Source organism: Silurus meridionalis, chromosome 5, assembly GCF_014805685.1.
Source record: "Silurus meridionalis isolate SWU-2019-XX chromosome 5, ASM1480568v1, whole genome shotgun sequence".
In the NCBI taxonomy this organism is placed as follows: Eukaryota; Metazoa; Chordata; class Actinopteri; order Siluriformes; family Siluridae; genus Silurus; species Silurus meridionalis.
The window spans coordinates 19854239-19880909 of NC_060888.1; the positions used below are offsets into that span (position 1 = coordinate 19854239).

General features: G+C 37.9%; 1 protein-coding gene across 1 annotated transcript; it reads right to left on the reverse strand.

Moving 5' to 3' along the window:
- Positions 1-12376: 12376 nt before the first annotated feature.
- Positions 12377-26079, reverse strand: ccdc69 (coiled-coil domain containing 69). The gene is made up of 9 exons (XM_046848740.1): positions 25778-26079; positions 20029-20089; positions 18730-18908; positions 16298-16385; positions 16141-16214; positions 15871-15972; positions 15615-15734; positions 14019-14116; positions 12377-13592 (listed from the first exon to the last, which is right to left on the reverse strand). Exons 1-9 carry the CDS (start codon positions 25823-25825, stop codon positions 13424-13426), a joined length of 939 nt encoding a protein of 312 aa, XP_046704696.1. The 5' UTR covers positions 25826-26079; the 3' UTR covers positions 12377-13423.
- Positions 26080-26671: the final 592 nt, after the last annotated feature.

Consider the following 26671-nt stretch of genomic DNA (forward strand, 5'->3'; position numbering starts at 1 on the left):
TAGATCCGTGGTGTAATTAAAGCATGATTAAGAGGCAGGGCCTGATGAATGTGTTTCTAAATGCCCCATGCTGTGCTGTTGTTGAGCCCAGCATGGTGGTTTTAATTGATTCGGGCTAATCAGCAAGTGGAATTAAAACAGTCACAGTTGTTTGGGAGAACAAGAGTGCAGAACTGGGCACCAGGACGGCTCCAGGCAGCATAAGGCCTGGGCCTCGCTGGACCAGTTATCGGCCTTGAAGGCTCACCATGTGTCCAGCAGGTTGGTAAAGACACACGCTAGCTGCTATTGTTTATTATTCCGAAAGAAATGCTTGTTAAAATAGGGAGCTCGATTTCTGGTTTCTGTTTCTGCCATTTTGTGCACTTGCACCTGCTTACTAAGCTGCAAATATGACTAATGAAGCATAAACATGATAAAAGTAAATGATGCATTTGAGTGCCTGTCAATGGCTATGAATCACACTCTGCTTTATTTTGCCACTTTGAGTAATATGTAATAAGAAAGAACATTGGTGTTGAGTTTTGGTTGCATATCTTGGTTTTGTATTTTGGTAGAGATGGTTGCATAAAGTTTTGTATGTATAGCTCAAATCTGAATTGTCCTGAGAGTCATTTGTTAGTCATTTTGTCTTGCCCTCCTGTTGCGGCTCTAAAAAGAGATGGAAGGGGGTCCTGCTACTTAGGCCTCTGAGCAAAGGAAGTTCTGCTTATAGGTGGGTGACAGCAGTCCTTGGGAGCTGGACAGAAGCCAGCTAAACAATGGGATGGGCAAACGACATCAAAGTGCAACAGCCCACATAAGCTGTGGTTACTTAATGTAGATGCGGTCATGCAGGGATGCTGTTGTTGGAAAGCCTCGGTTTGTTGCAGTACCAAACACGTATTCGGTAGTTTCTGGTTGGGGACGTTAGGACTTTTTTCCTGGATGTTGATGGAATAAAAGGATAGATTTTTGTTCCATGTAAAACTATAAATAAGCATATAAATATGCTGAAAACAAAAACACTAAGCACTATTTCCATTCAACCTGTTGCTGTTGGAATCCCTTGGTGAAAACCATTAAGAGAGAAAAAAATGTTATAACTCCCCCTTGATGTAGAGTGCATAAAGGTACAACATAAAGACAGATGTTTTGGCTCTGGACATTCTCATCTGTCATATATAATAGCAGCCTAATGAGGAAAATCAAGCTGGCTGTGCAGATGGCAGTCATGAGGCAGCTGTAACATACAGTTGGACAGATGACATCTGCCTTTATGCTCTCCATTAGTATAATCACACAATTAAGCATCAGCAAACCGTTGTGGAGGAGCCCTGTGGTATTTGTACGTCAACAGATGAGTTAATGCGCGTAATAACATAATCAGTACAATCTAGGAGCTGATGGACTGAGTATAAACTGTAGAAATAACTGTGAGTTTATTATGTTTATTGTATTAAACCAAAATGCTAAATGCTTAGGCAGCGTTAAACATGTTTAGCCATTTCGACAGCTTCCAAAGGCATGTTGACTTTCTTGGAAAACCCAAAGGAAGAAGCATCTCTAATTGGATCGGATTAAACAGGTACTGACCTATAAAAGCTTTCATCCAAAGATGATACTGTCATAAAGTTAATGACAGTTGAGGATATATTTTAACTAAATGACATTCATTTGTGTTTCTGGAGCCAGTGATTGTACACAAGTGCCTCATGATAGAGACAGACTGACACACATACAGATACGCATAGACATACACACAAACATAGATACACACTAACCTATACACACACAGAAACACACCACCAGACATACAGACACATACATGCACATAGGTAGGTCTGTTGTGCACAGTAACAGGCACACCTGGAGATGCTCGAGCGTTCCTCGTGTGAAACCGGTATTATGCTAATTGTGACCCACGGGCACTGTGTGAAGGCTTGGTATAATTATCCATGTAATTGTCTCGTATTTTGTAAAGTGCCAGATCGTTTAATTCCGGATTAACATTTCTCACCTCCAACAGCCGAAGGCTTTGCCTTAGCTCACCGCTGCTCCCCCGTGGGGAACTTGACATTATTCATATGCCACATCTCTCTCTCTTTCTCTCAATCTCTCTCACTCTATCTTTCTCACTCTCACCGTCACCCCATCTACTTTTTTGTTCTTAAAGAAAAATGGGAGAAACACAGACCATCCACCAGTCCAGGGATGGCTGTCCACATTCCCCGACATTGCACACCACGGTGTGTAACTATCATGGCTTCACAGTGTTTGCAGAGGGGGATGACAGAGCGGCTTTCATTTATGTCAGTGTCAGTTTTCACATGCTTGATGCCTTAATCCCTTCTGTGTTTGCCCAGGACTGCTTGGAGGATTTCCTCAGCGTGTACTGAATGGGCCTGCTGTCTGCAGCACGTCCAGCTCTGAAACCACAAATTAACGCTTTATGAAGCCTCTCTAATCATCACAGCTAGCTGTCTGTTACTAAGGTCAGACAAGGCTTCTAGAAGCTCTGACAGACAACTAGAGCATGCTGCGAGCTTGTAACCTGCACATGCAATAGACTTAAAAATAGACCTGGCATATGTACTACCAAATAGATCTGGCATATGACTACCAAAAATTCTCATTTGTGTAATACAATAAATGGTAATGTGTGTTTACTTTTTGTTTTAGACACTAATTAGTGATGTTTATTTATATAACAATTATCACAGTGACAAATACTAACTTGAAGCTGCTTGCCAACAGTATAGAAGCCTTAAAGAGCAACACTCAATAAGCTTGTTTCCATTAATGCCATTCTGAGCTCATGGGAATAAATACACATGCTGTGTTCGAAGACATGGCACTTTCACTATGCTGTGTCGTTCATTTTGAAGTCTGGAAAAAAATAAAATTGGCCTGGAGTGTATAGTGTCAGAACCATATAGAACACAAATAAAGTACACATATAGAAACAATAAAAACCATCCAGTTTTTACAATCAAGTCAATATTTGCATAAATAGCATCTAATATAAGCAATATGTTAATATGCATGCAAGATTTTATAAAAATTAGATGCAGCCTTTATATTCTCTGATACCAGTACATAGATTTTTTTTTAATTATTTACAAACTCTTAAATTAGCACATTTCATTTAATTAAACCCACAGGCACATGTGAATGTGCAAATCAGATGCATATAAATAGACTTGCGATGCTATGTTCAGTTCACTAAGCAGTCACTTCATTATTTTTGCACATTTCTAGTTAAATGCTTTTATTCTATAATAAAAAAAACACTTTACTGTCTGTATGTATAAATATATATGCGGTTTTCTGAATATATATGCAAATGTACTTGTGTACAACATTGTGGAATCCATTCAACCTTACCTTTACATCTCTAGTGTTTGTATTGTGTACATCATTTTTTTTTAATGGGACCTTAATAAGCCCAAATCTCCCATGCCACACTTTTACATGAACTGAGCCTAAACAAGCAGAGCAGTGCAGGGAAACAGCGATTAAGCTATCATCAGACAGGAGACAGAGGTGTTTCTGGTGAATCTAATCGTTCAGATGCTAAATCTCCTGTCGTTGAAGTGCTTTCTTTTCAATTCAACGCGTCCCAGTAAATAGTCTATGTACCACTGATGTGAGGGTAAATAATACGAGTCTGAACGTGGTTTGAATATTCGCCATGCCACCCGAGGCATTTGCAGTACAACTATATTTACAATGCTCTTTCAGTGAGTCAGCTCCCCCTGGCACATGGATGCTTCACGCTTCCCAGAAATCCAATGCAGCATTTTGGTGTCAGTCATCTGGAGCTGCAATTTAGTGATTTAGGATCTCAACTGACATTTGATCTAGTCATTTCCGGGCTCGACAAACATAAACGCTGTCTGTCCGTCAAATATTTGACATGGTGACAAGTTCTGGCTGCCAATATACAGACAGTATTTTTTTTTTTTTCAATAATGAATGACTAATGAACAAATATATTAAGTAAACTGACTTCAGACATTGACAGGGCAAATGAGTTCATTTGAACAGTAACATAACTAGCATATCTTTGAAGGGTTGTTTGTACATTGGCAGAAAGTTTGCATTAATGTGCTATTGTAATTAGTGCAGTTACAAGCACACAAGAACAACCGTAAACGCGAATCATAAATGCCACATGTCGCAGCTCAGGAATCTAAAACGAGCCCGAGTTGCGACATGGCAGAAGTACAAATGACAAAAAAGTGCAACCGTTTTTTAAACACTGTGAGCAAATCATTCTTGGGAATAATATTTGCTTTATTTGCTTTAATAAATTCATTTTTTATTGATTTATTATTGTATTAATGTAATTACATTATTTATCATAGCAATGTGAAAGCCATTTGTACCATTTGAGCCAGTTTATTGCTTATGTAAACACTACATCTACCTTTGCTATTTATCCAATAGTTTATCATTTATTATTGTCACTTGAACACACATTATATCATGTTATTATTTTCTGGGGGTAGGAAAGAAAGAAATTTGTGAGGAGCATTTAGGGGCACTATAATTCCATGTCAAATGGAATGATTCAATAAGGACTTTAGCTTACACTGGAATAAAGCCAACACCAAAACTGCCAAATCAGCTATTATTAAAACATGGACTGTTTTTGGTTCTAATGTGCAGATAAATATCTTACTGCCATTCAGGGTGTTACCTGCAGCAGAGATGTTAAATGCCTCCTTGTACAGATGTATAAACTGGTTCTGGTATGAAACAACCTGTCATCCTAGACACAATAAAAAGCCGCGTCGACGCTTTGCACAAATGTTGCAACACCAGTAGCGCAAACACCTGTTTCTCGCCAGACTAAAAGCTCATTGAGCATTTGCTCAATAACTGTGTTTGGAGTCATTATCTAAGCTAAATGTCAGTAATCATGATGAGGCAATTTCAACCAGTATTTTACGTGTGATTAATAGAACAACTTAGGACAAGTCGAAACCAGACATGGTTAATTAGTGATGGTTGAAATCTTTTGTATTAGATGAATTTACACTAGATGTTTTAATTCAAAGGTCTTGTCATCATCCTAGGAAAGTGTGGAGGAACTCTATAAAACATTTTTTTTTCATTTTAGCGTTTGACTAGATTCTGTCTTACATTTCCTGGAACATTACTTTTCCATTATCTTCATCATTACTTATACATACTATATTTTTCTATATATATTTTACACACAGTTAAATTAGAGAGTTCCTATATTTTGCATAGTTTTTTTTTCTTCCAGTTACTGCTATTATTATGATGTTTATCGTAAATAATTTGTACATACTTCTTTATTCTTTACTTCTCTATGATCACCTTCACAATGTGAAGCACTTTGAGCTGCATTGTTCATACATAAAAGGAAAATGTTATATTGAATGTATATATTCAGCTTACAAATTTTTTGGTAAAATGCTCCCCATAGTAGCATCAAATTCCTGTTCTTGGTTGAAAGGCATGAAATCTGATTTGGCCTTCTTTTGTTGTATCCCATCTGCCTCAGGGTTTGAAGTGCTGTTCATGCCGACATGCTTTTCTGCTCACCACAGATGTAAAGATTGGGTATATTAGTGAGCGTAGATTTCTTGTCAGCTTAAACCAGTCTGGCCATTCTCCCCTGAGCTCTCACATCAACAAGACATGTTTTAGTTACTTTGATCAAGTATACTCCATTCTAATGTTTGAGGTGAACATTAACTGAAGGTTTTTTTAGTGTTTCTGCTTCTGATTTTAATGCATTTGTATTGATTCCACCTGTTTGGCTGGACTAATTACCAGGATTCATATTATGTAGGTGGTAAAATTTACTATGTATTAGGGGTGACCAAACTTTTTTCTATGATAAGCCAAAGATTTAACTTGATTGAGAGCTTTGAGCCAAAAATAAATATTGCACCATACCAAACATTATATTAAAATCTAATGTTGCCATGATTCTTTTTATTTTAGATTTCATAATATTGAAAAAATTATTAAATAGAAATCGTATAGTCTGGTTAATGCTGTTTTATTTTCAAAATTGTAGTCCAGTGATACTTATAGTACAATCAAAAACAATCCAATTTATTGTCCAAAAAGAGTTCACTGAAGCTGGTCCTTATTTCTTTCCTCTTGTTTTAGCTCTTCTCAAATATAAGTTGGAACTTGGGCCCTACAATCTCAGCTTGTGTATACTATAACACGTGATATATTAAAGTTTAGATATAAACCTATTTAAAAGTGTTCTTTCTTTAGGGTACATTAGCGCTGTACAGGCCCGAAGCCAAAGTGGACAAACAGCATCAGACAAACCTTATCTGCTACAGATCAACTTAAGAAGACACCTGTGGAATTCAGAATGACATACTGCCACCTAAGAACTCATAAAAGAAGATTTAGCCCCATACAAAGGCAATCCTGACAGCTGTGAGCATCGCTGCCGGGCCCCTCCGCTAATAAAATACAAGTTACAGGATAATGAGGGTCACTCCTTAACTGTTTCCTACAACAAAACATGTACAGCAGGTAGTAAATTACAGTAAAACAGATAAACAGTTGAAAATATTCAGCAGACTTTGTTTGGTCCCCTAGTGAGCCCAACGGTTTTGAGGGAATCAATGACACAAGTTGCCAATTGGCTTTGTGAGGCAGGGACATATAACTGTGTTGTTGAGTGCAGGATTTCAGTTACCTGCTGGCCCAGGTTGAAAGCCATCTTATTTGACACCTTATGTGTTGACAGGTGTCAAGGCAGGGTGCCTCTCCTTTTGTCTAGAGCAGAGGAGCTGGAAGGAGGGGGAAAGCTGCCCAGCCCCTGGGGTCTTCCTGTGGTGGCGTATGTTTCCAGTGCAGTCCCTCAAGGTGAGGAGCCCTTAAATAGACGCTTTAACTAGCCCAAACGACTCCCCGGTGTGCACAATTAGGTGTCTTAAACACCTTTGTGCACCTCTGTGTTTGTTTTCCTCTTTTGATATTGATGCATTGTTTGTTTTTGGTCATGCATCCAATTTGATGTTCCATGCTTTGTGTCAATAGAACTAACACATTTTCATACTAAGAAATGTTTTTCAAATTGCAATTACTTACAAACACATTTGAACAACTTTAAGTAAATGTGCAACAAAATATTTTCAGATTTTAAGCAAATGTGTGATCAAGTCCAACTCATATATCTGAATCATACGTTAATCAGATTTTAATGAACATATTTGTCTAAACGTGCAAATACACATTTGGAAACTTTAACTGCTGAAATAAATCCCTGTGCTCGGCTGGAAGATGAGTAATAGAAAGTGCTAACAGTTTGATGGATCTTGGCAGGAAGCTTTTGCTAAGGGTTCTTTCAGGGGGGGGAATCGTGCACGATCTTTATCGATGGCTGACTTCTAATTTGTTTTATTTCATGGAGATGACATGAGCTGACAGGCTGAGAGAAACTGGCGAGGAGAAAGGAGAGAGAGAGCTGGGCTGTGAGTGGAACTTGCTAATGTTTGGCACAATGGTCGGGTTGCGTCTCAACTCATTAAGTGTCTTTTCTCACAAGGCCGCAGCACCACCAGCCACTCCATGCCCAGTCCATGCGTGCCAAATTCAGAGAAAATGTTCAGGATTAGAAAATAGACTTGCATACGCATACTGTACGTATGAATGACAATGCAAAACTACTAGATCTTCTTGGTATAATAAATGCTCAGTGAATCTTCCGTGAACCTGCTTGTTTCTGGCATTCCTAGTCCAGTCAAACACTGTTATTTCAAACGATGCAACCCGGTGTGTTCAGTGTTAGGCTCTTTATAGAGCTTAGAATAAAGATCCCAGGTGGCAGTTTTATAAGTCACACAGAGTTTCTGATCCGTGTAATTAGTTTGCCTGTGGAGGATTTCAGCACAGTATGCATAGACTCACACTCACTGGGGAAGGGATTTTAAAGCACCTCAGTGCCCTCATACCCTCAAGGCTAAAACAGCAGCTTTTAATATTACATGAATACAAGTTGTTTAGTGAAAACAAACAGGGTTATAACCTCAGACACTTGTAAATAAAACGAAAACAATGAGAATTGACTCAACGTGAAATCCAGCTTTTGTTAGAGTTTTTGGTACACTTTTCAAAAAAAAAAAAAAAAAGAACATATATTTGTTTGTAGGACAAATTTCTGCAGGCATTATACCTTTAACTAATGCCTTTCCTTCACATGTTTTCACCTGTACAGGAACTATGCAAAAAATGTCATAGCTCACGATTTTCCCCAGGCAACCGGAGACATATCAAGCATACAGAGGTGTGTAAGGAGAGCGTAAAGCACCTCCATCAAACGGAGTGAAATGGCTCAGTCACTACCAAGTGTACAATGCCATTCCATCCTAGCCATATTTATGGCATCAGTTGAAAATTGCATCACTAGTGACAAACAAATGACAGACATGTTGATACACTGACAGGCAAAAATTCCCCACCCCAGCTGCAACGTATTCATCTGAGGGCTTGGATATGACAGTAGTTTGCAGCAGGTTTCCTCCGCCTAGAGTCTAGGCCCTAGACCAATAAGAGATTTATTATTTCACCAAATCTGCTACAGTGGAGTCACAGCATGAACGAGGCTCATGATTTATTGATTGCAAGGCTTGAGCGCTGCTATTATTGGTGACAAATTTGACAGCGTGACTCGTCCATAGACGTTTCAAGTGTATGTATTTGAAAGCAACCACAGGAACTGGCCCAACTGGAAACATATGTTCAACTGTAACACAGAGACCTCTTGTGGTTCCTTATGGCAGTTCCTGAAAATGGCATATGATCCTGGGATGTATGACTACAGTGGAGAGATATGATATAGCCGTTGCAGTTTTCAAGCATATAGTTTTTCACCATTCACACAGTATTAGCAATTAGTGAAGAACCATCCAGCTGGCTTGGATGTGAGCTGGAGTTAGTCTATGTGTGAGGCAGGCCATCTGTAGGATACGGAGTGTTGCTGTTAACTGGCTAGTTTGGGCCTAGATTTGGTTCTAGCATATACTTGCTGTCTAGGTACTCTAAATAAAAAAAGAGCAAACATTAAATAAATAAATAAAATATTTTGGCAGTTTTTACAAAAGAAATAAGTTGCTTATTTAAACAGAATGAAATGAACTGTAGCTGAAAAATGAAGAGTTTAGAGCATAATCTTCATTTCTTTGCTCCATTTGGGAATGGGCTTTTGATATATGGTCAAAGTCTGCCTATTGAAAAGAGAGGGATATGCTGTTTAAATGAAATAAAGATCAGACTTACACTGAGCTCAACATGGTGGGTAATAAGAGGTTGGGGTTGGCTCGGGTGGGGTGGGGTTGGTGTGTGTGTGTGTGTGTGTGTGTGTGTGTGTGTGGGGGTGGGGTGGGGGTTAGTTAACCACACCTTTTAATCAAAGCTGTTTTCCCAGGGTGCAATTTTCACCTTTTTTGTTCTAAGCCTAAGTGGCATGGAACACCTCACGAGTCCCAGATAGCACATGGCAATAGGTTGGGTTTCTGAATAGATTCATTAAAAAAAAAATCCTCTGAAAATTTGCTTTGACAATAAAATAGAATTTGCAATAAATAAGAAGAGCACAGAATGGGAAAGGGAGCAGATGTAATGGCAACACGTTGATTTTTTTTTCCTCCACTGCTTTTAAGGAACATGCCTTCCATCACAGAGATATACAGATAGAATGCTGGAGCGTTCACATGAATAATAATGCACTGAGGGACTGAGAGAAATTCAGGTGTGCAGAAAAAATCCCACCATGTAAAAGAGCTTATCCCACTTCACTCCAAACCATCTCTGTATATCCAGTAACAGATGTCAGGAAAAGCATTTGTGGCCATATTATGATGTTCCTAATGCACATGACTGCTTATTTATTGATGTATTTATAATATAGACTTTTTATTCATTCATTGTTCTGTTAAGGTTAACGTTCCCTAAGGGGGCTATTAGACTCCAGATCTAAAATCATACTGTTTTGTAAATATACACCTATTCAGTATTCAGCCGAAATTTAATTTTCAGCAACTTTTTAAGCTTCACGTACAAAAAAGAAAACAATCTTTTCATTCAGTTGGTAGTCCAACTGTAAGGCCTTTACAAAACTGCTGAATCGTGTTATCCTGGTGGGATAAACAGATGTCCATGTATACAAAATAACACCGAGTCTAAACACAAATTAATTGACGAGCGATTATTCTAACGAGATGAAAACATCATTTGGACGAAACGAAGCGTGACACGTGATCGACGTGACTTTTTTTTTCCCTCACTTTAACACGTTTAACAGAGTGTGTGTGTATGCAAAGCCACGTTTTCTTTCAGAAGTGAAATACTGTTTCCTTAGAATTAATATTTATTAATTATTACTTATATATTAATGTAAACATGAAATATTCCTGCACATATTTATAACTTTAAACCCCTTAAACCCAAAACTTTATATTAATGGCACAAGACAAAAAAAAAAAAAAAAAAGAAGTGAATGTTTTCCGTTATTCCGCCTCTCTGATTATTTCCGTCAGACTGGGATGGATTAAATATTATCATTATCATTATCATTATTATTATTATTATTATAGCAATAGTAGTAGTAGTGTGGTAGTTCTAATAATTATTGCTATTGTTGCATTTAATTTCTCTTCCTTCTTTCTGCAGTTTTTTTCTTTTTGTCAGAGGCTGGATGGGGAAGATTGTTTAATTTTTTTTATTGTTTTAGCTAAAGATTTTAACATTTAAATCATTAATAATTCATAAATAATCCATACAATTAAATTTTGTCCAAATTTGCTGCAGCATGTGTAGAAAAAAGTACAATTTAGCTACTTCATTAAACTATTAAATGTATTTTTTTCCATGACCGATGTTAACACACCAATCATATAATATTTATCTACCTATAAAATTTGTTTAATAACAAATTTTAAACTAAACTACAAACAAGTGAATATTATAAGGAGGTTGATGACACAACAATACCGATTTCTTTTTCACCGAATTATAGTTTATCTTGATTCACTTTATTTTCTGAGAAAAACTAAAATGTGAACATGATTAATTAATGCTGCAAGTTCCAGAGAAAAGTGTTTGATTGAATAAAATAATAGCAGTGTAAAAACATCATAATCTACAATCCTGGTGTCTACTGTAAGTTAAAGTTTTTTTACAAGGGGAGAAAAAACCCAACCCAAACACAACCGGGTTTTTGTTTAAAGAACTGAGAGCATCCAAGACCTCGTGGAAAGATTTCAAAGAAAACTAGGGTACTTAATTCGTCCACCTTTTCTTGTTGGAAGACTATAGGCATGAAATGTTAAGTGCAGGTGGGTCAGCACCTCTATTTGCAGGAAAGGGGCTGTAACAGGACGCTGTGTTGACTACAGGTCTGCGAGCGTGTTGTGCTGCTTTCGTATCCCTTTCAAGTGCTTCCTCTCGGGCCACGAAGATCCTCCCAGGTGGCTGCTAAATGCTCTGGGAACCGTGTGACATCACTGCAGGGGACTGACCTGCACTTATCCTACTGCCTGGGCAGGTATTGTCCCAACATGTCAAACAGCCATAGAGCAAGTGATCCTCTTACATCCGCTCAGCCGTTCCACAAGGGCGCAAATTGGGGGAAGAGGGGGACAGAAGGAGAGGGGGACAGAGGGACAGAGCGAGATCCCTATTCCGCAAAGTGAGCGGAGAGGCTAAGGAGGAAAAAGGGGCCACAACAGGGCACACATCACCACTCAGGATGTCAATCACGTATCTCTACTGCTCTTATTTTGCAAGAAAAGAGCCCCACTAACCATTCTCTCTGCATGGGCCACAGTGAAAGTGCACGTCTGGGTAACTTGACTCAACGCTAAAAGGGTCACTTGTTAACCATCAACATAAGCTCATGGCACCTCAAGGGTGACAGACCATGTAGCCAAAATAAAGAGTTCTGTCCCCCGGGATCTAGTATAGCATCACAGATCATTTACATACACATCAGATGAATTGTTGATACACCGAGTGTCTAAATCTAATACAATTATTTACATTAACGGTCTAATCCAAAAAGGTCAATATTACTTTTTTTTTTCTCAATTATTATTGAGTCTGTACTGACTAACTTTTGTAATGTTACAATTCTGTCATTGCAAACCCAGCCTATATAAGCAAAGTAAAATCAATTTTGCTTTGTGCATTAGTTACATAGTCACCACTCTGCCCCCTACTGGCCACATGTCATTACAGCGGAGCTGCAAGTAACACTCGATTCCGTATCGATACATGAAATACTACCTGCACAAAATCTCTTCCAATCCTGAAAGCAAAAAAAAAAAAAGCAGTCACCAAAAGTTATGTGTAGCATTGTGCACTAATAATCCGAAGTATATTTCACAAATACTGTACCTCAGATGATTTTATTGAGCCTCTCTTTGCGAGGCCCTGGCAAAAAAAAGGCACTTAAGAGGTAAACATATACAACATAAAAATCCACAACAAAGAAAAGAAAAAGGTGAGATGAGTGTGGACAATAGAAACACCTTCACTCTGAGCACAAATCTACAACAGTGGTCCTTTGCATATGCAAAACACTGCTCTTTATCATCTTGTAAAGTTAGATTGTGTTCTAGCTGATCGTCTCATACTCACCAAAAAAAAAAAAAAAAAAACCACAGTGACTGAATAGTTAGTCATATTGCAATCAACAAAACATGAATGCGCTCAGGATTTAATCTTACCCAAGTGTAAGCATGCAAACAAACTGGTTCAACATGTACCAACAACTCACAAAAGCCTACAATCTAGCTTATACAAATACATACATATACATGAATACTGTTGTAAAAGTGCCAGTGCATCTGAAAAGCTTTTAAAAGCTGTTGCTTTAAAATACACTTGCAAGTGCTTTGGCTTTTGTAAGGCAAAACATGGAAGAAAAAAAAAAAAAGACAATTGGAGGAGATAAAAGATCAACAAATCAAAGAAGGAAAAAAGGAAAAAGAAAGCATCATATAATGTCAGCTTTCTGGAACAACATTGTACTAAATATAACCATAATGAGGTGTACATATTTCAAAGTAACATATCATAAAGCACTTAGTTTTTGCTTTCAACACATTTTGCTAACCATTATCATCACACCCTTCATCAGGATCAGGTGCATTCAAAATAAAAACAAATAATAAAACCCAAACTAAAATATAAATAAAACAAATCTGTCATACTGATTCCCCAACTTTGACACAGTGGTTGAATATATGCAAAATGTATGTAATGTCATTTTCAGTATGGCATAAAAAAAAACAGTTTCCTTAAAACAGTTATTTGGAAAGAGACCAGCAGCAGGCTAAAACCGAGAGGCATGGGTTGCTTAACTCTGGAGTTTAAACACACAAGGCTGTGTTGAGTGGAGTCCAGTGTGTGAGATAGTAAAAGTAAGAACAGGTCAGCTTGGGGAAACTTCCGCAGGCAAGGGTATGTGAAAAGATGAGCAGGACTCCCGTCTGTGGAGAAGTTTAAAGAGCAACTCATCTTTCTCCTGACTGAGTTTCTGGCTTTGCATTGTTTGCTTCTCCAGCGCCTCCTGCAGCTCGTTCTGCTCCTTGGACAGCTGGCTGAAAAAAGAAATATTGGAAGAATTAGAAAAGGTGCAGTACACAATTATTTTCCAGGTAATAAATGAGTGCCCAACTACACCTTAAAAAGTCCCAAATTCTATGAAAACTAAAAAATAGAATAGCAGTAGTATATATAGAAAATGATCAGGTGTTTGTGTGTGTATATATATATATATATATATATATATATATATATATATATATATATATATATATATATATATACATACACACACACACACACACATACACATACACACACACACACACACACACACACACACACACACACACACACACACACACACACACACACACACACACACACACAGTATTTGCTGGAAATATCTATACATAAGGCAATTGTGCTTGAGGCTAAAGAGCTTTAGGTAAAGTTTAGACTTAGATGCTTTAACTGCTTACTGTATTAGTGTTTGATAATTATCTATCCGAACTCTGAGGTCCTCATTCTTCTGTAGAACCTGCATGGCCTGATCCTCCAAAGCTAGGTTCTTTTCAACCTGAGAAAACAGTACAGACATGATAAAAAAAAACAACCTGACAAGTAATAGAGAAGTAAACACAAAAATACATGATTCATGTTTAATCATATAATAAAGACTACTCAAATGCCCTCCCATCACTTACAAACAGGAGCACACTAAATTGGCATGTGTGTGTGTATATACAGACATGGTGCCCTGAGTCTCATCTGAGATTTATCTTTGTGTTGAACTCTGTTTTTTCAACTACAACACCGATCAAGAAAAAGCAGCTAATACATAAATGGATCACTCTAGAATAGGGATGTTCAGTTTCACATCTAAAATTCCTTGAATTGTGTCTGCAAGCCTGGAAGCTCAGTTTGTCCAACGCATCAACCACAAAAATAGATTTTGTGAATTCCACAAAATCACAGGCTGTACTAAATATTTTTTTATTTGTTTACCTCCTGCAATGTGTCTATTCTTTATAATAAAAAAAAAAAAAACACTTTCTTTCGGTTTCTCCCATTAGGGGTCGCCACAGAGGACCAGCCGCATGTTTGATTTGGCAAGTTTTTACGCTGGATGCCCTTCCTAACGCAACCCTCCCCATTTATCCGGGCTTGGGACCAGCACTAAGGCTTGTGCAACCCTAATGGCTGGGGTCGGGTTCCCAGACTGGAGATCGAACACGGGCCGCAGCGGTGAGAGCGCCGCTTCCTAACCACTAGACCACCAGGGACCGCAGTGTGTCTACTCTAAGAATACAAAAAATAAAAAATAAAAAAATAAAATAAAATAAAGGGGTGTGTGTGTGCGTGTATATATATATATATATATATATATATATATATATATATATATATATATATATATATATATATATATATATATATATATATTTATATTATACACGCACACACATACATACATACACACACACACACACACACACACATTCTGAATGGGAAACACTCAGATGACAATGACATCATATATGATGTTGCAGAAACTGTCCACTAAAAACCTAAATAATCTCAGGTTGCCATATGGAAGTGATTAAAAATAAAAAAAAATAAAAGATAAATAAGACAAAGTAAGGAAGAGGAAGACAAAAAGGCTACAGCCAGTGATTATGCGGACTTTCTTTTCTTTCTTAAAGTATTACAAAAAAGGGGCACCAGTATTATTTGTGTATCTGACAAAATAACCAAAATATGGAGACATGGTAGATGTGCCTTATGAGTCCAGATTCTATCCTTCAAAGTTTTCTACAGTTATATTTACAACATTACATGGAATAAATACTTTTTTGTATTCCAAAAATACTGTTCATGTTTCTCATCATTTGTAATAGTTTGAAGAGTTAAATATTAAACAGTCTTTTTTTTTTTCCCTGAACAGGGAGCGTCAGCGCTGTTGTTTTAAAACACTGCATTCTGGTGAACTTGAACTTTTAATCCAGCCTGAGTGTGTAAGAGGAAGAGGTCATCTGTTTCCATTCTGACCAAAAATGGTGAGTGGGAGTTTATACCAGGGCCTCCATCTGCCGCAGCTTGCTTCCCTGCTCCTGTAAACGCTCGCTCTTCATCTCTATGACAATTAGCAGACTCTCCTGTTCCTGCTCCCAGAATTCACCCGGGCTACCATGAGTCTAACACAGAAAAGGGCAGGATACAAAGCAAATGTTGCATTTTTACTGAATATATTGTACAATCATTCAATTTAATGGGAGAAAAACTACATTTACATCCCATTTATCATCATGAAATGTATAACAAATTATTTACTTCTATATTTCTTTGAAGGTCTCTTTTCAGCATGGACTCCTTTACTCTCTGCTTCAATTCTGCGAACAGCTTCAGGTCTGCTGTCAGTTGCTCGATCTGCTCCTGTTCAGAGTTCACACAGAGTTCAGACTAAAACATCACTCAAACGTCACAATGGTATGTGCAACACAACATTCGAAGGCACGGTTTATAAAACCCTTTCCATATACAATCCATAAAGAGTAAACTGAACAAGACAGCACTTCAGTGTTTTATTTTCAACTGGGGTACCTTCAGAGCACCTTCAACTGCTGTGTGCGTTTTCTGCAAAGCATTCTTCTCTTCATTGTGAAGATCTTTTATCGCTGTGGGGGAAAGCATGTATCTTATTTTATATGGGTACATAAATAGCAAAGTGCATGCTTTCTGTTCAGTTATGGGCACATACCTTCCACTTCTCTCTGGTGCTGCTCTCTAAAACTCTTCATCTGGTTCTCATGAACTGCACTGAGCTCAGCAGCTGTCTCAGACTTCACCTGTTGACAGGATGTATAAACCATATGATAAAGAAAAAAAAAAGTACAATGTGTGCAAGCCAGTCTTTTGGCAAGCAGAGTTGTTACTTCAGTTTTTAAAAGTTAATGCTTCATAAAGGTGATAAATGTACTCTCGTGCATTAAAAGAAAACTGTCAAACAACTGTCTACGATTTTTTTTTTTTTTTACAAAGTTGAACTAATTAGCACCTTCATAAACATTGTTCCCTGACCTCTTTTAAAAAATAAATGATAATAAATAACTGAACACATCTCATGCGTCTTTCTACAGTGCGAGTCAAATACCAGGAGGTATCCTGTAGATTTATTGCTTATATCTTCTAAAACATAACAGGCCCTCCATCAAGAGTAAACACAGAACAGGTACAGAATCCAGCTCTGCTGACAAAACCTACAGTAAATGTCAAGGGTATTTAACAGACATTTACATTTAATAATTTAGCAGACACTTTTATCCAGTGGTTGGCCAGGTCATTCTTATAAACGAATTTTAACAAGAGAGATTTCGGAAATTTTATCTAAGTAAGTTTTATCCTGGTTAAACAAAGTTTACTAACTAACTTAGTGGTCGAAGTGGGAACAAAAGAATTTCAACCCGGTGCCAAGACCTTACAAAAACAGATAAACAAATTAAAAAACAACATGGAATACACACAAAGGCATTTATGCATTGCAATAACAGAAGAAAAAGTGTTCTACATGCTATAATAAGAGGATGATCTTTAAACATTTCCAAGAAGAATAAAAAACAACTTTTCTGACTGGAGTGTAAAGCGTGAAGGTGTGTAGACAATGCATTGTAAAGCCATACTTAATACTCAACGTCTTTTTCATTGAAGTTTTGCTAAGATATAAAAGGTATGAAGAAACAGTAAAAAGAGAGTTGCAGGAGTGAGGCCTAAAAGTTTGCAGACAAAGCCCAGCAGATTCTGTAGTTAGAAGAAGAAATCATCTGCAGGATGCGAGTTTGCTAAGCACAATAGTGAGGAGTGGTCAGAAAGGTAACTGATCACGCAGAAGGGAGGTCTTCATTCAAGAAGAGGACGTCAGAAAGGCAGCAATCCGCAGAGCAACTTAAAGGATACAAGAAACTAAAAAATGAAATAAAAATAGATGTGTCTTGTGTATGCGGCAGTAAAAAGAAACAGTAATTTAGACTAAAGAGAAGACTGGACCATGAGATGACCCCTGGTGGTCTCCAGTATTAAATGTGTAAGGTAATGAAACCTCAGTGACTGAAAATGTGTTTAGCCTTGTAACCAGACGTTCTCTTCCAGGATATGATTTTGTAGAAAACTTGATGACTGCTGCTAAAGAGTGACACAAACAGCAATGAACCAGACCACTTGATAGAGACATATTGGTAATTAGTCATTTGTAAATGCAAGTAATTTTCTCTAGGGTACAAACCAACCAAAAGCCAGCTGTGCAAGACCACAGAGACCATAATGAACATGTCTGGCTTTGCTGGCCAGAAGATAGACAGATGTGTGCAAAGCTCCCAGCCCCAAACCGGAAGGAGTGTTAACGAAAACACAGAAAACGGGCAATATTCCTAATTACTTTTATCCTTGTTATGTAATGGAAAGAGCACATCTTGTTCATCAGTGACAGCTTTACAGTATATAACTGGCTGACATCATCTCGCTTGTTTGTTCTTTTCTGTGTTTGAATGGCGTGCAACTTGAAGCAACTTGTCTGTGAACGATTTGGTTTACATTCATTAGTAACTGTACTGCAACAGCCTAAACCCGGAGCATAAATCACCACTCTGCTTTGAATCATATCAGGTTGTCAAGAACAGGCTGTGTTTTTTCAAAGCAATAAGCATGAAACTACCAATAATAATGGCTAGTTGAATTATAAGTCATGGCAATGTTTCCGTTCTTCTAACAGCATCTCATAAGCTACAAATAGACCAAGACCAGCCTTGTTTATCCCCTTTTTAGTGTGACCAACACCACACATGCCACATTCATTCTTTTAATACATTTAATCTTCACTAATTTAATAGGTGGGAATTCAGGGTACAATTAGTGTACAACATGAAACAAGGCCTAACCTATTTCATCATTTGAGGCATTACACACACACACACACACGCACACGCACGCACTCCATAATGCAGGTTTTAGATCATTTCAGCTGTGCATGCAATGTTGATAGTAAAATTCAGCATTAAACCCATTATTCATATGCATTCCTTCTTTACTCCACATATTAAGAAAGACTTTCAGGATTTTGTGCATTAAACAACCTAAGACGGCACCAAGGATCCAGAAGAACTTTTCCACTCAACCAGTAAATCCATAAACTAGCTTTACCATCTCAGTGATACTGTGCACTAGCATGCACAGGTCTCCGTGTTGGTGGTCCTTCAAAAGTTGGTCTCGCTCTTCACTTCCTGTAGCTGCTAGGACCTGGTCCAAGACTTTAAGTTGCCATTCATACTTTTCTAGCTGAGACTCTGGACCGGAGCCCTTCTCCTCAGATGGGCATTTTACTGGTAAGCAAAAAAAACAGGGCATTATCAAATTGTGTATTTTCAATGTTAATTCACTGCACTGAGTTTTACAGGTTTCATTCGTCACATGAAGAATTAGCACAATAATACACAGTGTTATGCTTATGATATTAAGAAATAAGAATTGCTCCAGAACACAAGAGAGATGCACAATGCTGAAACACACTGCACACACAGGAAGCAGGGTATGTCCAGGCCTGTCTTATAATGGTGTTAAGTACATAATGGTGTAGGGGACCTTCTGTCTGGGAGTGTTTCCTATTTATATCTATTTCTAGTCATGTGTAGATACATAAATACACATGGCCTGAAATGTGAACGTGTGTATTAGAAAGTAGCATGATCCATACCAAAACAGAGCTGTAAACAAATCTGAAGGTCCCCTACACCATGACGTACTTTACACCATTATAAGACAGGCCTGGGCACACCCTGCTTCCTCTGTGTGCAGTGTATTAGACACAAGGTATTAGATGTGTTCAATAATTTCTTGATTGTTCATGTCTTGCTCTCTCTCCCACCTCCTTTTAAAAGATGGGTCAGGTGTGTTACGAGTTTGAGCCTCTGTAGGGCAGTATTCCCTAAGAGTTGTAAAACCATGGTCTGGTTTGTTTTTGTCCTGTAAATGTTGTGCGGTAGAGAGTTAATCCTTGCCTTTAGCACACAGTCCTTAGCCTAATTCCTATGCCAGACATTCTCATTTACAATGCATAATGTTAAAACCTTGCAAAACAAGTCATATGTAACTTTTTTTTGTTGGATCACTTTGGTGAAATTGAGTCATAGCAGCAATGTCAATATAGGTTTTTAATTGGTACCAAGCTCTTTGAAGTGTAACCTCCTTCAGGCAAAAAACAAACAAACAAAACAATAACTAACAAAAAAAAAAAAAAAACACAATGTTAAACGATGTAAATATATAACTTTATAAGGAGCAATTCTTTGTGCCAATGTCCTGCAGGATTGAAATTTTCATCAGTGCCATTAAAACAGTTATAACACCTACCTGCTTGAAAACATGTTTTTGTAATCACTCACTCACTCGCAAAGAATCATCAGCATGTGTTTGATTATGTGACAGGTACAGGAAATCACTTACCACTTCCATCATGAGTGCTGCTGATCTCCTTGAGCGAGGCTTCATTCTTGGCTTGTTTTTTCTTGAGTGAGGAGACAAGAAATGTAATTTAATTCACAACTTTGAGGCCTGCTGACAATTAAAGCAAAGCAAGTATACAATAATATTTTTCCCAATCCACTATAATGATCATTATGCTTCTAAAATCTAACAGAAAAGTACAATTTTATTTGAGGAATCCAAAATGGTGTTCAGCGTTTCCTTCATTTTAACCTCAAATGCTACCACATTTGAATGTTCCACATTTATTGAACAATATTAACATATCTGCAAATGCAAATCTAATTAGCTAAAGCCATAGTTCCATTCAAGACACAGAAAACCTAATTTGGTTAGTTTACTTTGTATGTATTAAAGACAGCACAAAAACTTTCATCCACTAATTCCTTGCAGGACTGAAAATACCATCTGGTAACGAACCAATCACCCCGATTACTGCAGTATAAACACTGTCTGCAAATAAGTTAAAGCTTGTGCTCTCTTCTCATAGTTCTGCCTATTTTGCTAGTATTATGCTCAGGACAGCTAAATGTGCTTTGCTTTACTTTGATTTCATTTTCAAATGAACATTTGTCTGCATGCGAAGGAATTATTTTCAATAAATCATCACTATTGGAATGCGCTCGACCAACATGCTTTTATTTTTGTTACAATACAAACATTGAAAAAATGAAATCCAAGCATATGGAAAGGCAATATTGTAATAGAATAGATTGTAAGGATGACTGCCATGTGCATACTGTGTGAGACAGTGATGTATCAGGCACATACAGTAGTTGTAATGCATACAACAACATTCATTGAATTTACCGACCCCCCCAACTATTGATTCCGAGATCTTTGAGTGGGTGGGAGTCATTCGGCTTACGCTGTTTCACAAATGCATAAAAATACTAATAACTCAGAAATGTCACTGAAATGTCATTTCTTACAGATTAAGCCACTGATTCATTAATTCATTAACCAGAACAGAGCGAATCATTTCTCAGCATTGTGGCTATTATCTTTATACTCAGCTACTCAAGATGTTGAGATTTTCATTTGGAGTGACGAGGCTGGACAGGATTAGAAACGTTAGAGGGACAAAGTGAGACGTTTTGGGGACAAAGTGAGAGAGGCCCGACTGAGATGGTTTGGACATGTGCAGAGGAGGGACATGGGATATGTCGGTAGGTGACTGCTGAGGATGGAGCCACCAGAAAGGAGGAAAAGAGGAAGATCTGGTTTATGGAGGTTTATGGATGTGGTGAGAGAAGACATGCAGGTAGTTGGTTTGAAAGAGGCAGATGTAGAGGACAGGGGGTATGGAGACGGATGATCCGACGTGGCGCCCCCTAATGGAAGCAGCCGAAAGAAAAAGAAGATCTGCAGTCTCAGCTGCTTCTTCATTTTGCTCTGTTTTGTGCCAATTGTATTATAGTTTTAAATCACACTTTATTTTTCCTTCTACAGCTGTTTACCTGTGATTTGTCTGCCCATGCAAACTAAAAAATCTGTCTAGTAAAAACACTTCCTACCACCTGTCAGATGTGACAATGAATACAATTTGAAAATTATTAGAACTAAAGAAGAGAAATGTCCGTGATGATCCTCTGCAGTTTACTGAACTCATTTGTCTGTTAGGCAGCTGTAAATAACAAGAACAAAAAAATTTAAATAAAAAACCCGTAACAGCCCTGATAAATAATCTTGTCCAAGGCATGTTGGGCTGTTCATTTGTCTACCCTGCAATTGTTAACTCCACCCCTGAGCCTAAGTGGCCAGCTATTTTGAAACTCAAATTCCAAACAAATTCAGCTTCTCTTTTCAGCTCTCTGTCCAAAAGCAAGTATCATTAAACTAAAGTATGCTGAATAAATGCAAGGGTTTCTTGCATTATGTGGAAACTGGGGTCAGACACAAAAGTTTCCAATACGAAGGAAATACTTTGTTGTGGTACACAGGTATACTGATGCGTCCAAGCGCAATTAAATCCAGTAGAATATCCTTGTACAAAGAGTATGTGGACACCTCACAATTTTACCTATATGCATTAGTTAAGCATCCCATTCCAGATTCAGTCTCCTGTTACTGTTAAAATGATCTCCACTCTAATCAAAAGGCTTTTTAGTAGAATTCAAAGTGTGGCTGTGAGCATTTGTGCTTATTTAGTCACAAGAGCATTAGTAACGTCTGGAACTGAGGTCAGGTGAGAAGGCCTGGGTCTAGTCAGTTTTACGCAAAATGGTTATCAGTGCAGTTACGGCCCGTCTCTATGCAGCCCACATGCGTTCTACCACATCAAACTTGACAATCCGTGTCTTACTGGAGCTCACATTGCGCACTAGGGCATTGTCGTGTTGGAACATGTTTGGGCCTCTTGGTTCCAGTTAAGAGAAGTTGTAATGCAGAATTATCATAAATAATTGTGTGCTTCCATCTTTGTAGCAACAGTTTGAGGACGAATTACATACGAGTGTGTGGTGTTTAGGTGGCCACATATATTTGTCGCCATATACACTTCCATATAGTTTATGCAGTAATTCATTCTAAGAAATGAACATGTTTTGCTTCTAATTTGGCAGGGACATCAGTGCAACCCGGAGTCAATGTGAACAGAGTGAGATAAGGGGGGGGGGAAATTCAGTGAGAAAGCCAGATGGATCTGTTTTTTTATTTATTTTTATTATCCAGTCCATTATTGCTTACATATTAATTATCTTATGAGCAAGACTGCTAACCAGTGAATAACAAATGTAAACTTGGAGCGATTTTTCTTTACATGATATATGGTCTGTCAGAGATTCTCCTAATATTAACATGCTCTCATTTTCTGCACACTTTTATTGTTGATGGTTTAACATCATGTGCTTCCTGACTACAGAGGAAAGTCTGTTAGAACAAAGTTATTATATTGCTTATAAAACAGGAGTATGGACTGATCTACTAAACAGATATTACATTTTTCCCCAAGTTGGGGAAAACATGTTATGGTTCTCCACTTAATCGATTGCAATGATCAGATTCAATGTAGTCAGACAACGGATTTTTAAAAATCAATTACTCTTCCAATGATACTTTGCACTTCTGCTGCCTCACACTGGAAAATCGTCCTTCTCTTCATGGGAAAAAATGCAAACAAGCACTATTGAATAAATTCTAATAGTCATATTTATTGTTTTTAAACATCTATACAAATATTTCATGTACTAAGTCATGGTTTCATCTGGTATCAGGGCAAAATTCTGATTAACGACTAACCACTGAGATATCACTGACCCTGGCTGAACTGATAAAATCACTGAAAGTTTAAGACACCTCAATATTCAGAGTCAGCAATTAGTTAAAAAGAGAAGCCTGGGAATGCCAAGAATAGTTTTTTTTTCCCCTTGCACATAAGATTTGGGTGGCAATGGAACAATGCCTCACATATCATTCCCAACACTTTAATTTAAACACGTCGATCAATAGACATAAATCCATAACGCAGACGTTTGAACTTGCCCTAAGCTATAATCTTGTTCACATCGTTGGCAAATTTCCGTTGAACGAGAGCATAAATTAGCCAACACATATGAGGCCTCATTTGGCATGATCTAACTTTTTTGTAAATGTGCGATTTGTTCTTTTTTTATGCCGAGCCTGTTTGAGATGACAGGTCTTTGTCTTGACAATAAGTCGAACAGCAATCCAATCCAACTCAATCTGTGTATGAAGAATGGGTATTTCCTATGTGTATAAGTTGTTGCCAACTTTTTTAAATTATCCATAAATTGAATTGGATACAAAAATGGAAAATTCCTCTCATCGAAATGATAAATATGAACAGATAGCACAAAATGTCAACTACAATATATTTAAACCACTACAGAACTCTTCAAAAATGATAACCACACTACATAGAAGTAATGAACAGGTCAGACCCAAAAAAGGAATGTTACTGCCATGCCATACTTTGTACGGGAAAAAAATTCTTTACACACTGAAATACCACCACTCATTTATAAATCTAATGAGAACACTCCCCTAGTCTTCTCCAAAAATGTGTGGTCCAACTGTGAACGTTTAAAACTTCTCAAGGCCATTGCTGGCTGTGGGTGATTTAAGGTTTTGAGGCTATTGTGGCAAAAGATATGCACGGACAAGATTTAAAATGTTCTCGCACCATGCAAGATGTCTCACATACAGACAACTTTGCACAGATCAGTGACGAAAAGCTGAGCTCCCATTTCTCTCTTTCCGTTCCCTATAGTTTTTAAACTTACATGTGGATTCACTTTTTTCTAAAATTCATTCATTTGGAATTCGAACTCTGATCTGGGGCATGCATTAAGTAATCTTTTAATGAGGTAAAATCCAACGCTGAACCCTTGAAAAGTCTGTCAGCACATTCAAGTGTTCTATGAAGCAATCTGTCAAAAACAAGTGAAGCATGTAAAAGCTAAAACCACAACCAGATTATGTCACTGCATCCAGAAAACTCCAGCTACACTGCTTATTACATTAAAAAGTTCACATAATAGTTCAGAGAATACACTAAAAGGCCTTTACGCACGGGGATTGTTACTGCCTGAACCGGTGCAAAACACCAAACCATGCAACATTTGCTGACTGGTTTAAGTGGGCCGTAAACGTTTGATGGACCCTAGGGCTTTATTGCTTATCCCCTTATGTTTTTGGGGTCATTTTGAATGAAGCTGCCAGTGGGTTTCTCTAACGTTCCCTTGCTTAGGCTATGAAGACTTTCACACTTCTCTCCAGTTGGCCATGTCAACCACTCAGACAGCTTGTAAATATTTCTAAGCATTGCCTGTTCGGCAGGTTTAGTGCTCGAAGCTTGGATTTCTGGACAGATCAGGCCTTTTATATGACCTTCGTAAAAACGCTAGTGTTTCTTATTTTAAGACAAAAATCAAATCAACAGTAGGAGGAATCTGCGAGTCGACCACACGTCACTATACATAGCCGGATTTGAATAAAACTAGTCAAATTCGTGTCAGGCAAATGAAGAAACCCTAAAAGGACTAGGAGAATGAAGAGTCTGTAATGCAAATAAACATGTGCCGATGATGAATTGCACAGGTTTGGTCCGAGATCACGTTGTGTAAGGTCTGCTTTCAATAATCAATCAAAGATTGAAGGACTGAAGAATGACAGTGTAGTGCAAGACCTCTGGGTTGCATTAAGAAAAGTTGGAAAAGAATGTAAATTGGAAGAGCACCAACATTATTCCTACTCAAAAGACAAACACAAACACGTGGAAACACTGGGATTAATGTTCCTGGGCCAGATCAGTGACTTGTGTTCCAGATTAATTTGGAAACTATGGTTATTTATGTAGTCTTGTAAAACTAGCAAGTGGTGGCCTTATGCAGATTTGAGCGGAAATCATTCAGTCCAACATCACAGGCTTGTTTCTGTGTTTCTGTGTTTCAGCACAAAGCCGATTACTGAAACCCCCTTCAGACAAATACTCTAATACTCTAATACTCTAATTCTAACAGCTAAACAAGTGGAGGAGCAATAAGAACTGAAAGTGAACATTTCCATCAAACATCTTGTATTACCGTGAGAAAGGAAGGAAGTCAGCAGCTTGAGGAGCAACAACAGCTAATTTCCAGATTCGCGTGCTCTGGGGGAGCTCCTACTTAAGTCAGCTTTTCTTTCTCCTCATTCAAACTTTTCACTGAAAAACAACCCGAAAAACGTGTAAAAGGAAATCAGAACGTACCTTTTTACGGCGGACGTGGACACAAACTTTGCTATTGTGGCACCCCATTACTTTCCGTGTCGCCTCTCTGTGCTGCTGTGAGTGAGGAGACAGACAGAGAGACAGAGAGAGAGCGAGAGAGAGACAGTAAGCTGCTCGAGTCACCTCGCGATCAAAACATTGCAGCCGCACGAGCTCACCTCCTCACTCCAGCGGCCGCAGTGCACGCGCACGCCGGGGCGGCGACGCGCCACGCTTTAATAACCTGCCTGTAATGAAACATCAACATGACCGGAAGTACAAACAAAAACTCACGAACAAAATAACCGAGCAAACTAACAAGATTTATTATATCTATAAAAGTTAAAAAGTTTCAATAGCGCCGTTGAGATTTGAATTTTACCGTAATTACGCTTATATTTGGGCACAATTGTTCTTTTTTTGTTCAGGGTTCGTTCACTGTAATTGAAACACGTTTGGTAACGTTTTCACACGCAAACACACTGACTAGGGTGATTAAATGCCAAAACTAAGGACTAATATTATTAAAAATATTAACCAGAATAATTAAATTTATTACTCTTGTGGATTGGAGCAGGGTTTGTAACCGGTTACTAAACAGTTCAAATTGAATTTGACTGTAAATTACTGAAGAAATGAAACTACATCCTATAAAAATGTTTCAAACTACACAAGATGGCCAATTACGCGTTATAACATCTGACCAGTTTTACTGCACTAATCATATATTATTATTTATTTACTTTCATATTTATATGCACAGTCAGTGAATTTCAAAGTGTGCACCATGCTCTTTTTACAGGCCGTGCATATGAATATGATGCACAGTAGAATACTGCATTTAACATGAATATGTAGTATCACATATTAAAATGCATTAATGGCCTTCTTGCG

What these genes read in the sequence shown, in the direction of transcription:
- ccdc69 (XM_046848740.1), bottom strand. Translation starts at nt 25,825, where the DNA reads ATGGGGTGCCACAATAGCAAAGTTTGTGTCCACGTCCGCCGTAAAAAG. An exon ending in CAGTTGAAGGTGCTCTGAAG is followed by an intron (nt 15,973 to 16,140) that starts GTACCCCAGTTG and finishes AACTCTGAACAG; the next exon opens with GAGCAGATCGAGCAACTGAC. An exon ending in AATTATCAAACACTAATACA is followed by an intron (nt 13,593 to 14,018) that starts GTAAGCAGTTAA and finishes TTCTTTTTTCAG; the next exon opens with CCAGCTGTCCAAGGAGCAGA.